Genomic DNA, 14,299 nt, shown 5'->3' with positions numbered 1-14,299 from the left:
AGTGCACTAATTGGCATACGTTTTTAATGCCCAAACCATCTAAGCTGCTCCTCCCTTATCTTTTCTTCTATTGGGGCTATGCCGAACTCATTGTGAATATGTTCATTCATTAATTTATCCTTTAATGTTATACCACTCATCCACCTTAGCATGCACATTTTGGACGCTTTTACTTTTAGACAATGGTATTTGTTAGTTGTCCAACATTCTGATCCATAAAGCTTGACTGTTCTTATAGCTGTCTTATAAAACTTTTATCTTAATTTTAATGGTATTCTATGATCACATAACACACCCAATGCACTCCTCTATTTTACCCAACTTGCTTTTAACTCTATGTACTTCATCCTCTTCAATTTCTCCCTTTGCTTGCATAATAGATTCAAGATATAAAAATTTATTAGACAAAGTCGAGCATCAATTTGGTGAGGGTGGGGGAATGATTCTGAGAAAATTTCTATCTTACCAATCATGTGCTCTCAATTCCTGAAAGGCCAAATACATTTGTGTTTTAAGCATCCTAACTGTCATTTATTTGAATTACTTCTTCATGACCTTCTGTGTCTATGTTTGCAAAATCTAAACTCCGGGGTTTGACAAACTGTTGTCCATGCTAAGAGGCCTGTAGTCGATGATAACTCTTTCACACTCAAAAGGATATAATTAGAATCCTCAGATCCATCATTACTTGGTCTGTGTATATTGTTTAGGATTTGAATTCCTTTTAATAAAAAAAAATGCAACTCCATTCACACTGTTGATTGTCGTTTCTTTAGGGATTTTGTAATGATTAAACAAATAATTCAGACTTCAATAATCTGACCTGTTTTCTTAGGCTTTGGCTAAGGGTCTATTTTCTTGTTTATGTAATAATGTGGCCAGGTGGGCGTGATAAATACTTGTGCTTTTGCTTGATAGGGACTCTTGAGAGTTAAAAGGCAATATTTTTGCGCTTTCACTTCGTTATTATGAATATCTGCATGTGAGTGGCAGTTTTTGTGTTTGATCTCTCTCTCTGTTTAAAACTGTTGTGAACCTGCAAATTTGATAGGGGAGAGAGAGAGAGAGAGAAAGAGAGAGAGAGTAAAATTCATAGTAGAGAAAGATGAATGATAGCCAAACCCTGAAAAGAAACATACATCTCCGGATCAGCACTCCTTATATTGATAATAAAAAGATACAAAGGACATAATACCTGACACAACACCTAATTACTAACAGAATTTCATTCTGACAAAAACATTCAGAAAAAATGCAGAAGATGGAGAGGTCTTGGATGTGCCATGAAAATCAGAGCAGGCTAGTTTGCAGGGAATTATTAATGCTCAAGTTTCATTGTGCAACCACTTAAATATCCTTCTATTTGGATTTTTGGGGGAAAAAAAAAATTACCTCTCCACATGATTTAATTCTATTGATGAGAACTCATTTAAAAATGACCAAGATCAGCTTTGAATCTGCATCCTCTATGAAGTAAAGAAATATTCAATAGGCTATCTTGTATAATGTCATAAATTAAATTATGCATTTACACTGGCTCTTAATTATTTCTAGCTTTGTTTTTTGGCTTTAATATATACAATGAAGAAACAGAGACAAGAAAATTCATTTCCTGTATGCTTATTACCAACATTTTTTTCTTTTCTTTGCTTGAGTTTTTAGAAGAGTCAGTGTCAGTTTCTATCCAGAAAATGAGTTTTCATCAAGCTATGCTTAATCAGTATATTTAGATGGGTACAAAGGCTATTCGGTGGTTCGTATTCTTTGCCAATATAAGTTATCCAGTTTCCTTCTATAAGTATCTGTGCCAATTATTCTGAACTCTGATGCCTTTGATAACCATCACCTCTTAATTGTTCAACTCCAGTTTCTATATATGCTGACTTGTGCTTAAGTACTTGAAAGATGTTGGGCAACAACTTCCTGTCTATCATCATTCTAGTCTTACTTAGTAGGTCATACATCTGATTTAACATGGTTTCGTTCTTGTTCTGTGTGTTTTTTTTTTCCCCCCTTCTTTTTTCGGTCCTGCTTGTCTTCAAAAACCACAGGGATTCAATGCAACCTTAACTAAACCAGTGGACACTCCTGAGAGAAGAGGTGGAGATCAGATTAAAGAAATGGAACTAAAATTGCATCCAGAGTTGAAAGTGCCATTGACTGCACTCTGCAGTGATCCTAAGACAACCATTGTTGTCCTCAGTGGAAGTGACAGAGACATCTTAGATAATGTACCTCATTTGTTTTCATTTTTCTCTTTTCTTATCCTATCAATTTTGATTCTGATAAGAAAAAAAAATGGGCAGAACTTTAAGGAGTACAACATGTGGTTGGCAGCAGAGAATGGGATGTTTTTGCGCCATACAAAGGGAGAGTGGATGACAACAATGCCAGAGCATTTAAATATGGAGTGGGAGAGTGTAAAGGTGCTTAGTATTGACATTGTATGTGTTTACTCTATCTTTCTGCATCTTAACAGCTGATGCGCTTGACAACTTTACAGCATGTTTTTGAGTACTTTACTGAAAGAACACCTCGATCACATTTTGAACCCCGCGCAACCTCACTTGTATGGAATTACAAGTATGCAGGTACTTGATATGTTTAATTTTTGAGATTTTTTCTTTTTTCTAACTATTGCCTTTCTGAATCATTCTCTCTTTGCTCCATGTCTTTGTATTAAAATAATAGATGTTGAATTTGGAAGACTTCAAGCAAGGGATATGTTGCAGCATCTTTGGACAGGCCCAATTTCTAATGCATCTGTTGATGTAGTCCAAGGAAGTCGATCTGTTGAGGTGCGAGCAGTTGGTGTTACAAAGGTGACTAGGCTCAGCTAATATTATTCATTATTTCTGAATCTTGTGCAACTAATTGCCAGCATGCATGCTTTTTTCCTCGTTTGAGACTTTGGTTTCATATAGGGTGCAGCAATTGATCGTATATTGGGAGAGATAGTTCACAGTAAATCAATGAACTCACCTATCGACTATGTTTTGTGCATTGGACATTTCCTTCAAAAGGTATTATTTTCCTTCACCTATGCATCAAGCATATATTTGGAGCCCAGTTAGAAATATCTTGAAGTATTCTTTGTGGTTAAATGAATTTTATTGCCAACTGTTGCTTCAAAATGATTTTCTAGATATAAAATGAGTTATTAATCTTCATTTTTAGAATGGTGTTCTCCAAAGAAAAAACACGACAACAAGAAGAAGGTTATGTGAGTCACATCTTTGATGAGGTTATGGGCCTACACTCCAAATTTACTTGCTCACAAGTTCATAACATACTTTTACTGAAGTGAAGATTGCTGGTAGGACACAGCGGATGTGTAGTTCTCTAATGTCATGTCTACACATCTTTTCTAATAACATTACAGTTAGAAAAGTATTAGGTTTTTTGAGGAAAAATAATGGGTTATATCATCAATACAGTTGCAATGATTTTGTTCATGGTGAAACTAATTTAAAGATGAGTTCGTGGATACATGCCTGATTGAATTCTTGAGGATATATCTTCTAGGAAAAAGGATGTCCTATTATGTTGTGTTTCCACCCCCCCCCCCCTCTCTCTCTCTCTCTCTATGCATGTGTATGCGTGCACATGTGTGTGCATGTATGTTAGTTATGGCAAAGCTATTATAGGCTATAGAGAGCCCAAAGGATGAGAACCGTCAAAAATCAGCTGATGACTAGTGTAAAGGAATCTCCTGATTTTCTCTTGTGCATTGCCACGTCTCTCTGCCAATTGAAGGTCCCATGTCCAAGGACTGATTTAGTCAAAAGGAAAATGCCCACAGCCATTTAGGAATAATAATAAGTTTTTTTTTTTTCTTATATATTATGTTTGGATGTGTTTTATTTTGTTTCCAAAGTTGTTAGTTGCTCTAGTTGATTACGACCAGAATCCTATTCAAGAAGATGTACTGCATTATTTTTTTATTGGAATGGAATTTAAGAGAATTGTTTGTGCCTCATCGAGCTCCTATGCAAAGATTACCGAAATCCGTGGTCAACTGGTTATTTATTTTGTTTCTTTTCATCGGATGGTGGGTCTAAAAGAGGAAGAGTTCTTGACTACATGGATGAGTTGACTGGCAATAAGGCTTGGGGTCCTTATATTTTCCCAATGGCATTTTTCCTACACTGTGGTTAGCACTAAAATCCTATTCAAGCAGATATACTGCATTACCTTTCTATCAGAGTGGAATTTAAGAAAATTTTTTGTGCCTCATCGAGATCCCTTGCAAAGATTACCAAAATCCGTAGCCAACTTGTTATTTATTTTGTTTCCTTTCATCAAATGGTGGGTCTAAGATAAAAGAGTATTTCATGGGTTATTTGACTATTAATGGGGTCACTTGTTCGAGGGTGGAGGATATTCAGAATGGATTGTAATCTTTTGTCAGTCCTTGTATATTGAAACTAAAGATTAAAGATCAAAGATTTGATGGAATGCATTTTGACATTTTCATGGAGGAGGATAGGGCTTAGTTGGATAATTTATCTTTACTCCTTTTTTTTAAAAAAAAAAAAATTCAAGAAAAATAGTTCTTAACTGCATGAGTGAGTTGAATGGGGATATGGCTTGGGGTCCTTATAGTTTCCCAATGGCATTTTTCCAACACTATTGAGAGGTGGGATCAAGGAAGACCATTTATGAATTCCACAATATTTTTATCAGCGTCATTCTAAGAAGAGCCACAATGATTCTTGTGTTGCATTGGTTCTTAAGAAGAATATGGTTGAATATAGTAGGGCTTGGGCCAATTAGTTTAGGGCTACAATTTATAATTGTTGTAAAAAATGCTCACTCCAATATTGAATGGAGTTGTTGCCAAGGCGTTGTCTGATTCTAGAAGAGTTTTTGTTGGTGAGGGACAAATTTTAGATGTTGCTTTGATTCTTGGTGAATATGTGGGTTCTAGGTTATGCTTTGTTTTACAGGGAGTTGTCTATAAATTGGATGTGTAAATGTATATGATAGCATGATGTTGGATTGGCCTCTTTGTGATGTGTCAAATATGGTTTTTTAAAAGTTTTTAGGAGTCGCATAGAGATTGCAGGAACACGTTGACTAGATGATTTTTTCTTGGGCTTTTCTTGTGTTTGATGTTTTTGTTTAGTATTGGAGAGTCTTAGTTTGTCTTGGGAGATTTCTCATTCTCCTTTTGTAAATTCCCTTTCCATTAATGATATCTTCTTTTGTTATCCAAAAAAAAAAATGCTAGGGTGTGTCTAATATATTCTTTAAGGATTGGGCTTTGATACAAATAGTAGCAAGCGGATACATTGGATCGATGTTTTGATTCTCCATTTTGGCCAGCCGTAGTCTTAGTGGACTTTTTAGAAGTTCCAAAGGTCTTAGATAGGGTGATCCTATCTCTTCCATTTTATTTTTTTCGGTGGAACCATTGGATGGAACACTTAATATGGAGGTGGAGGGGCAATGTCTCTCAAGCATTCTTTTGGGTAGAGATGTAGATGAAGTCTCTATTTCTCAGTTATTATTTGTAGATGATACGATTTTTTTTTTCTACGATGCCTCTATAGATCTACATTTTTCATTTGGTTGTAGATTATTTTGGAGTGTGAGCATGCCCTTGTGTAGTGGTCCTGGGCCCAACTCCGATGAGTTATTGTCCGCTTTGGCTCACTTGCCTCATGGGTTTGTCCTATAAAAGGCACCTCACTTAGTTGGAGCCCAAACCCTCCTTATAAGCTCAAGATCTCCCTAGTACACATCTGATGTGGGACCATAACACGCTATGGATAGTGTGAAGAACATGGATGTTGTGACTTTAGGAACAGGGTGAAAGATTACCATCTTCATTCAATTGTTGGCTTTGCCTTTGGGTATTTTTTTTTTCAAGGTTATTTCTATCTAGGATGCTATTATTGAGGTTGTGTAAATTTCGACATCAACTAATATTTTGACTCTACAAAATTACAAAAAAAAATTAGTGGATATTTCTTATGTTGATTTCAATTTTAAAAAAATATTGAAAGTAGCATTGAAGCAAGTATGCCTTAGTGAAACCTTAGTGTTTGTTAATAAGTAGAATAATGCAAGACTTAGAACTAAAATATTACAAATAAAATACATCAATGGCATGTATATGGTGTATAAACAGAATAAATTATCGCAATTAGTATTAAAGCAACTATGCCTTAGTGAAACTTTAGTGATTGTTAATAAACAGAATAATGCAAGACTTAGAACTAAAAAATTACGAATAAAATACATCAATAACATGTATATGGTGTATAAGGTGCAATAACTCCAATATACAACAACAACAAACCAAGCCTTTAGTCCCAGTAGGTGGGGTCGACTACATGAATCCTCTTCCACCAATATATGCGTTCATTGATAATTTCCTTTGACAAATTCAGGGCTCCTTACTATCTCATTCCAAGTTACTTTAGATCTACTCCTAGCCCTTCTACTGCGCCTCACTGTAACTAAATCACTCTTCCACTAGTGCACTATGTAGCCAACGTTGCAAGTGCCCAAACCATCTAAGTCGTGTCTCCCTTATTTTATCTTGTAGGAGCTACCGTAACTTATCACAAATTTGTTCATTTCTTAATTTATCTTTTAGTGTTATACCACTCATCCATCTAAGCATTCTCATCTTGGCAACTTTTACTTTTTTTTGTAGATAAGTTATTTTTTAGTTGTCCAACATTCTGATCCATATAGCACAACTAGTTTTATAGTTGTCTATAAAAATTTCCTTTTAATTTTAAGGGTATTCTACGATCACAAAGCACACTCGAAACACTTCTCCATTTTACCCTACCTACTTTAACTCTATGTATTACATCTTCTTCAATTTTTCCTTCAGCTTGCATAATAAATCCAAGATACTGAAATTTGCTAGTGCTATTGATTTCTTCATCATCAAATTTAACTTTATATATTTCTCCTACTATTACTAAAATTATATTTCATATATTCTATCTTATTTCTACTTATTCTAAAGTCTCTAGATTCTAAAGCTTCTCTCCATAATTCTAACTTAGATTCTACTCCACCCCTAGTTTCATCAATCAAGACAATATTATCTGCAAACAACATGTCATGAAACCTCATTTTGGATACTTCTAGTTAATTCATCAATTACTTAAGTAAAAAGAAAAGGGTTCAAAACAGATCCTTGGTGCACACCTATTGTGTCTAGTCTCTTCACCTATACTCCTAATACTAGTTATTACTCCATCATACATATCCCTAATGACATTAGTATACCTACTACACACACCCTTTCTTTCTAAAACCCACCATGAAACTTTCTTAGGTACCCTATCATACGCTTTCTCCAAGTCCATAAATACCATATGAAAGTTCCTTTTATTTTTCCCAAAATTATCCATTAATATTCTTAAAAGATATATAGCTTCTTTAGTAAATCTCCTAGGCATAAAATCAAATTGATTTTAAAAGACCTTCGTTTTTGGCCTTAATCTTTGTTCAGCTACCCTTTCTCATAATGTCATTGTATGACTCATAAGTTTAATTCCACGATAGTTATTACAAGTTTGAATATCTCCTTTATTTTTGTATACAGGTATTGAATTTTCCTCTATTGGTCTGTAATTTTCTTAGTTTTTATAATTGTTTTAAATAAATTAGTTAACCGTATAATTTTGTTATCACTTAAGCATTTTCAAACTTCAACTGGGATGTTATCCAGTCGTATAGATTTTTCGTTTTTCATATTTTTAGTGCAAACTTAACTTCGCTAACTCTAATCTTGCGAATAAATCTCATACTTTTAGTCTTTTCCTCATTTGTCAATTTTAAGTTTAAGTTTTCTACTTGGTTTTCATTAAATAGCTTACTAAAGTAACTTCACCATCTTTATTTTATGTCTTCTTCCTTAACCAAGACAATATTATCCTCGCTTTTTATACATTTCACATTGCCTAAGTAAACTCTTTCTTTCTTTCGTTCTAGCAAGTTTAAATATGTCTCTTTCTCCTTATTTTGTATCTAAGATAGAATACAAATTATTAAATTATCTATGCTTAGCTTCACTAATGACCTTTTTTGCATTTTCGTCTCTTTATACTTTTCAAAGTTTTCCATGTTTATGCATTTTTACCATGTTTTATAACAAATTCTTTTTATCTTTATAGATTTTTGAAAATCTTGATCCCACCACCAACTTTTTTTGCTATTTGAAAATCTTCCTCTTGATTTACTTAAAATCTCTTTGCTATCTTTTTAATAGAGCTAGCTATCCTGCTCCAATGAGTGTTTGTGTCTACACCATCCTCTACAGTCCAAACGCCATCTTTGATCATTTTATCTTTAAATTTTATTATATTTTCTCCCTTTAGGTTCCACCACCTAGTTCTCTTACATTGGTTTATTTTACCCTTTCTCTTCCATTTTTTAATACATATATCTAACACTAAAACTCTATATTGTGGTTAATCTTTCACCTCGAGATAACTTTCTAATCCTTACACATAAACAATCTATCCTCTTAGTTAAGAAAAAATCTATTTGACTTTTATTTTGTCTACTTTTGAAGGTTATTAAGTGTTCTCTCTTCTTAAAGCAAATATTCATTGTAATAAAATCATATGACATGGCAGAATCTAAGATCATCTCTCCAGGCTCATTTTTGTTTCCATATACATGTCCTTTATGCATCCTCTCATAACCTTTATTATCCCTTTCAACGTATTCATTCAGATATGCTTCTATGAATATTTTCTCAACCCTTGATATGCCTTGTATAACAGTATCCATATCTTCCCAAAATTGTCTCTTAAGGTTTTCTTGTAAGCCTACTTGAGGAGCATAAACAATAATGACATTTATTATCTCTTGGCCTAAGACCATCTTGATTTTTATAATTCTATCCCCACCATCTTGATTTTTATAATTCTATCCCCTATACTTTTGACATCTACAATACTATTTTTTAAGTTTTTATCTACAATAATTCCTACCTCATTTTTTATGGTTTTTTTTTTTTCCCCAGTGTACCAAAGTTTAAATCTTTATCTTTCAATTTCTCTAGCTTTTTCCCCTCCCACTTAGTTTCTTGAAAGCAAATTAGATTAATTTTTCTTCTAATCATTGTGCCCACAATTTATAAATTAGTTAAATATTATTTATTATAAAAATACAGATAATTTAGACATATATGATAAAATAAAATACTGTCGTTAGTATCTGAATTTTATTTTTCATAATTTGAAAATATGAAATGCTAGCTTTTGTATCCTTCATTTAGCAGTCTTTAGTTTCAATTGAAAGGAAAGACCAATTAAGAGAGAAATTCCAATTTGGTTTTGAATCTCAAATTTTAATTTCAAAGAAATTTTATTTTATATTTAAAATTTTGACAGATTTTGTTGAAATTGCAAGATTTAATAAAATTTCTACAATTTCGTGGATAAGACTTTCTACTATCCAAAGGTTTGAGAATCAATTGGCAGGATAGAAGAGGGGGAGTGGGTGAATTGACTTTCTTGAAGTGTTAACGAATTTTCCAGAGAACTATCATGTATATATTTTTCCTGATACCTGCATTTGTTGTTGAAAAGTTTGAAGAATTTTGAGTTATCTGTGAAATGATTAGGGGAAGTTAATTATCACTTTGTTAAATGGCGTGCTGAGTGTCATCCCATTCAGTGTGGTGGCTTGGATCGTAGGAGTTCAGTTCATTTTAATATGAATATTTTGGGGAAGTGGTTGTGGAAGTTTGGTTTTGAAAGAACAGCCTTATGGAGGAGTGTGGTGACAGCTCAATCTTGTCATGGTGGTTGGTTTTCAAGAGTGGTGAAATCCTTCTCATGACATGGAGCCTTGGAAGTTCTTTAGTCAGGGGTGGATGTTCTCGCTCATTTCACTATGTTCAACGTGGTGATGGTTCACAGATTAGATTTTGGAATGATTGTTGGTGTACTGATGCCTCTTTGTGGCATTTATTTATTTTTACATCCATGTGCCGTTGCTTCTAAAGAAGATATGTTGTTGCAGATTATTCACAGTTATCAGGTCCTGAGGTTCTGTGGCATGTGATGGTCTTAAAGGACTGGGAGATTTTATGGAAGCCTTTTTCCATATACTTCATTCTGTAGTATATATGGTCAGGACTTGGGCAGAAGCATTGCAACAGAGGTTGGATGGCAAAGGTTTATTTTAGGTTAGAAGTTATTGTGAAGCCCTGTGCAGGAAGGGAGATTTTCAGTTCCTGTGGCAGTTTTTTCTTAAATTTTTGTCCCTTTTTTCCCCCAGATAGCTGCTCTGGATCTTATTTTGACACAAATAAATGGAGACACGTTTTCATTTACAGTTGACATGGTGCAAGGGTGATGGGTAGTATAGTTGTTAGAATCGTACAATTCTTGATTCGAATCGTACGATTCACATCGAGAAAGGCATAAATCGATTCAAATCACATGAGAGAATCGCAGATGGCAGTGAATTGAGGTGAATTGCATGATTCACCTGGTGAATCGGTGAATTGAATCGAATCGTGCGAATCATAAGATTTGGATGCAACTCCTCTAAAATCCAACTTAAAGATCTTAAGACCTTTTTCTTTTTTCATGGTCGCCTTCTATTTGCTATTTACATAAGTTTTGCCATCCAAGAAGGAAGAAAGTAGTCTGCTGGCCCTCTCATTCTGCACCTCTTATTTCTGCCATTAGGGAAGATTAGAAGAAAACCAGAGTTAGATAAGGAAACCTGTCTTGAGAAGAAAACCAAAGTCAACTAGGTGGATGAGCTTTTGGTTGGCAGGTTGCCCTTTCCACTCCTCTGGATTGAAATATTTGATTTTGCTTCATTTTTATATTTTAGTAGGTTTTGTTTATGTTTTTTATTTAGTTTCTCTTCTTGTTTTAATTTTTAGAGCAAGTCCATGCATTAAAAATGACTTTTCTTATTAAACACCATAAATTAAATTTTTTATTGTTTTTTATTGATTCATTCCTTTAAAAACCTTAAAATTCAATTTTTCGTGAAGTTTTTCTTGTTTTGTCTCCTTGTTAATTTTTGAAGAAAGTATGCATATGAATTTTTTGTTACACGTGTAAACTTAGATCAGCATGAATTTCAATTTTTTAAATTTTTTTGTCCCCTTAACTTTCTTCTGAATGTAGCTTTAGTTTTGAGTCACATAAAAAGTGTTACAGCTTAACTTGATACTTGATAGAGGTGGAATGGTTAGATGATGGTATATCTTGCTTATATGGCTAGTTTTCCTTTTATATCAATATATGTATGAGTTAAACAGATCATGGTAGGATTTAGACCTACAAGACTTGCTTCGAAGGCAAGCGCTATTCCAATTTTCTGCATGGATGATCCATATTTGTTGAAGCTTCATTGTATTTTACTATTTTACTCGTTTTACATTTATGCAAGTCATTAGGAATTGATTTTTCAAATTTTGCACTGAATCTTATGATTTGAATTGATTCTTGATTCTCGATTCATGAAATTGGGATTTCAATTCATGATTCGAATCTCGATTTGACAACTATGATGGGTAGAGTGTTGTTCATATTCCGTTTCATTGTGCTGGTGTTCTTGAGCCATGGGTGCTGGTTCTCTTTCCCTTTGGTGTTTCTTGGGTGCTGTCTCAGAGAGGTTTGGATTTGCTAAACAGTTGGGGAGAAGTATTATTTGGAGATTTAGTCTGTTTGCCTTGGGACATATTCTAAGGGTGTTTGGAGGGAGGGAGTTTCCTGTGGATGATTTGTAGCATGTTTTCCTATATAGTTTGTTTCAATCAGATCTCTATTTACCCTCCATATTCATCTTCCCGTGTTTCCTTATTCTTATATTTTTGTATTATTGGTTTTTTTCCTTCTCTTTTTTCTTATGCTCGATTAAACCGTTTTTTTTTTTTTTCGGTTGCTTTAGGATGAAGATGTGTACACATTTTTTGAGCCAGAGCTACCCTCTGACGGTGCGGGTATGGGAAGGACAAAGGTGACTGATGCACTGAAGGTGCCTGGGGATAGAAGGGCTCTGAAGCTTCCTGCCGGCAGAAGTGGGTCAAAATCATCACATGGCAGGCCACAGCGGCCACTGCCAAATGCAGAGAAGAAATCCATGAATCACGTTTGCGGTAGTGGACGGCGCCCCTCACCAGAAAAATTTTCGTGGAATGTTCTTGATCTCAAGGGGGATAATTATTTCTCTTGTGCTGTCGGGCGGACTCGAACCAGTGCCCGATACCTCCTTGGATCATCGGACAATGTCGTCCAATTTCTAAAGAATCTAGCCCGGGGCCTTGAAGCATCTCTGCCACCCGTGTCATCATCATCCTCATCAAGTTGAGGAAGCAATGCTCCCAGATTTCTATGATAATCTTATCAGCAAGTTAAAAGAGGTACCAAGCCATGTGATTTTGGAAATCATAATGATGCAATAGAAAGTCCCATCCAATGTGATATGAATATTTTGTGTTTTCAAATGCTTTCCTTGATGTCTTCTTTCCCATTTTTCTCCGTGTTATGGCAAACTATATGTAAGTGGTGCTTCCAGAGAGACAGAATAAATATAAACCACAGAAAATATATATATATTTGATATATATATATATATATATATATATATATATATATATATATATTTTGTCGATCCCTAGCAAATTCTATTTTAGAATATTTGACTATATAATTACCTGTCCAACATGGGGACCGAGACGAGAATGCGGGTTGGTTTGCTTCTCAAAATGATCCTAACTGATTGGAAAATAATATGCAATTACTTCTGTTTGGTTTATAAAATGAAATAAAAGTAACAACAATTTGATAGGGAGAAGTGTCATTATAAAAACCAAAAAAACAAAAATCATGTAATACTTGATGTTATTAACAAATACTAAATAGATTGGAATGACTTTAAATTTTATTGTGGAAATGTATGCTACCATGTAATTTTATATTTTACCTAACCTAAATTCAATACAAATTCAAAGTCAAGGTCTTTCCAAATATAGGGTAAATTTAAAATAAATAAAAAGAAGGCTCTTATAGTGTCTTGACGGCTTTAAGTGGTAAACTCAAAATTCTAGTTAAATAACTAAGTTTTGAGTCTCGAGAATTAAGGCTTTTCCCTTAAAATAATATCTTGATATTTAAGTGAAAAAGGACATTTGCTATAACAGGTGCTGCTGGAAGCAACCCGCTTTACATGCTGATTGAGGTCATGCAAAGAACACTGGCTTTCTCATCCCAAATTGTGTGAACTGAAAGTAGTTAATCAAATAGTTGGAGGGAAAACGTGAGCAACCCAATTGACATACCAGTCACATGGACGGCTACACCCCACACATCCCTTCTATGTTCAACCGCAGAACAGCAGAGACCAATGGCATTTTTGTATAAATTGACGGAAAAGAATTCATATAACCGATCTCATCACTTGGTGGGACTAAGGCTTAGTTTTGTTGTTATTGTTGTTGTTGTTGTGGGTTACCTCGTAGTCGACTGCAGATGTGTTTGGCGATACTTATTCAACAATCTGAATTTTACATCTGGTTCATGGAATGAAATAAGGTAAAAAAAAAAAAAAAATTAGTGTTTGGGGACATGATTATGCTGACCCCACCTAATGGGAATTAAGGTTTGGTTTTGTTGTTCTGTTGTTGTTGTTGTTTGGGAACATGATTATCATGGCTTAGAATTGAATTTGTGTAAATTGAGAAAAATTAATATAATTTTGTATGAAGTTTTACCCAATTCATACAAGTTCAAATTTAACATACCCATTTCAAGTTCCAAATTGGGTATTTCGATATTTCTATTGGGAATTTATATGAATATTTTATAGGACATTTCAATCATTCTATTGGGAATTTCTTCATGCAAGATGGCCTCATACGACAATTTTATGTTCCTACTTGGGCCAATGATCAACCAAGATATGTTTGGCATGTTTAGAAGCTGTGGCAAAATTGAGCAGGCAGATTTCTATGGGTGCCAGGCAGATTGGGAGCTTTGAAATGGCAAATTGCTGTCAAAATTGCCTGGCACCCATACAATTTTATATATCACAAATGACAAATACCTGGGACTTGCTAGAAACTTTGAAGTGGTGAAGGCTTTATTCAACCAACTGTCCCTGCGTGTTACGAATAAAATAAAATTGGGATGAAATGAAATTGAATTTTTTATTACTTGATATATTCAAAATTTCATTCCATTTCTACCCTAATTTCATTCCATTTTGCAAACCAAACATACCATTTTTTTATTTGTTTGATCGATAAAGAGGTGCGGCAGGGGGGGTGGGACCCTTATTCTGGGAAATC

The 14,299-nt window shown here is 34.3% G+C and overlaps 1 protein-coding gene across 2 annotated transcripts in view; it reads left to right on the top strand.

Moving 5' to 3' along the window:
* The window catches only part of LOC131157124 (alpha,alpha-trehalose-phosphate synthase [UDP-forming] 1), a 73,554-nt gene extending 60,988 nt beyond the window's left edge, over positions 1 to 12,566 (top strand). For both annotated transcript variants that reach the window (XM_058111034.1, XM_058111026.1), the window contains 6 exons: positions 2,052 to 2,231; positions 2,307 to 2,426; positions 2,504 to 2,591; positions 2,692 to 2,822; positions 2,925 to 3,023; positions 11,902 to 12,566. In XM_058111034.1, coding sequence (XP_057967017.1) covers positions 2,052 to 2,231; positions 2,307 to 2,426; positions 2,504 to 2,591; positions 2,692 to 2,822; positions 2,925 to 3,023; positions 11,902 to 12,321 — 1,038 coding nt within the window. In that variant the 3' untranslated portion in view covers positions 12,322 to 12,566. The remainder of the gene's footprint in view (positions 1 to 2,051; positions 2,232 to 2,306; positions 2,427 to 2,503; positions 2,592 to 2,691; positions 2,823 to 2,924; positions 3,024 to 11,901) is intronic.
* The last annotated feature ends 1,733 nt before the right edge of the window (positions 12,567 to 14,299 follow it).

This window comes from Malania oleifera, chromosome 1 (assembly GCF_029873635.1).
Source record: "Malania oleifera isolate guangnan ecotype guangnan chromosome 1, ASM2987363v1, whole genome shotgun sequence".
NCBI classification, from domain to species: domain Eukaryota; kingdom Viridiplantae; phylum Streptophyta; class Magnoliopsida; order Santalales; family Ximeniaceae; genus Malania; species Malania oleifera.
This window is presented reverse-complemented; position numbering and strand designations above follow the sequence as displayed.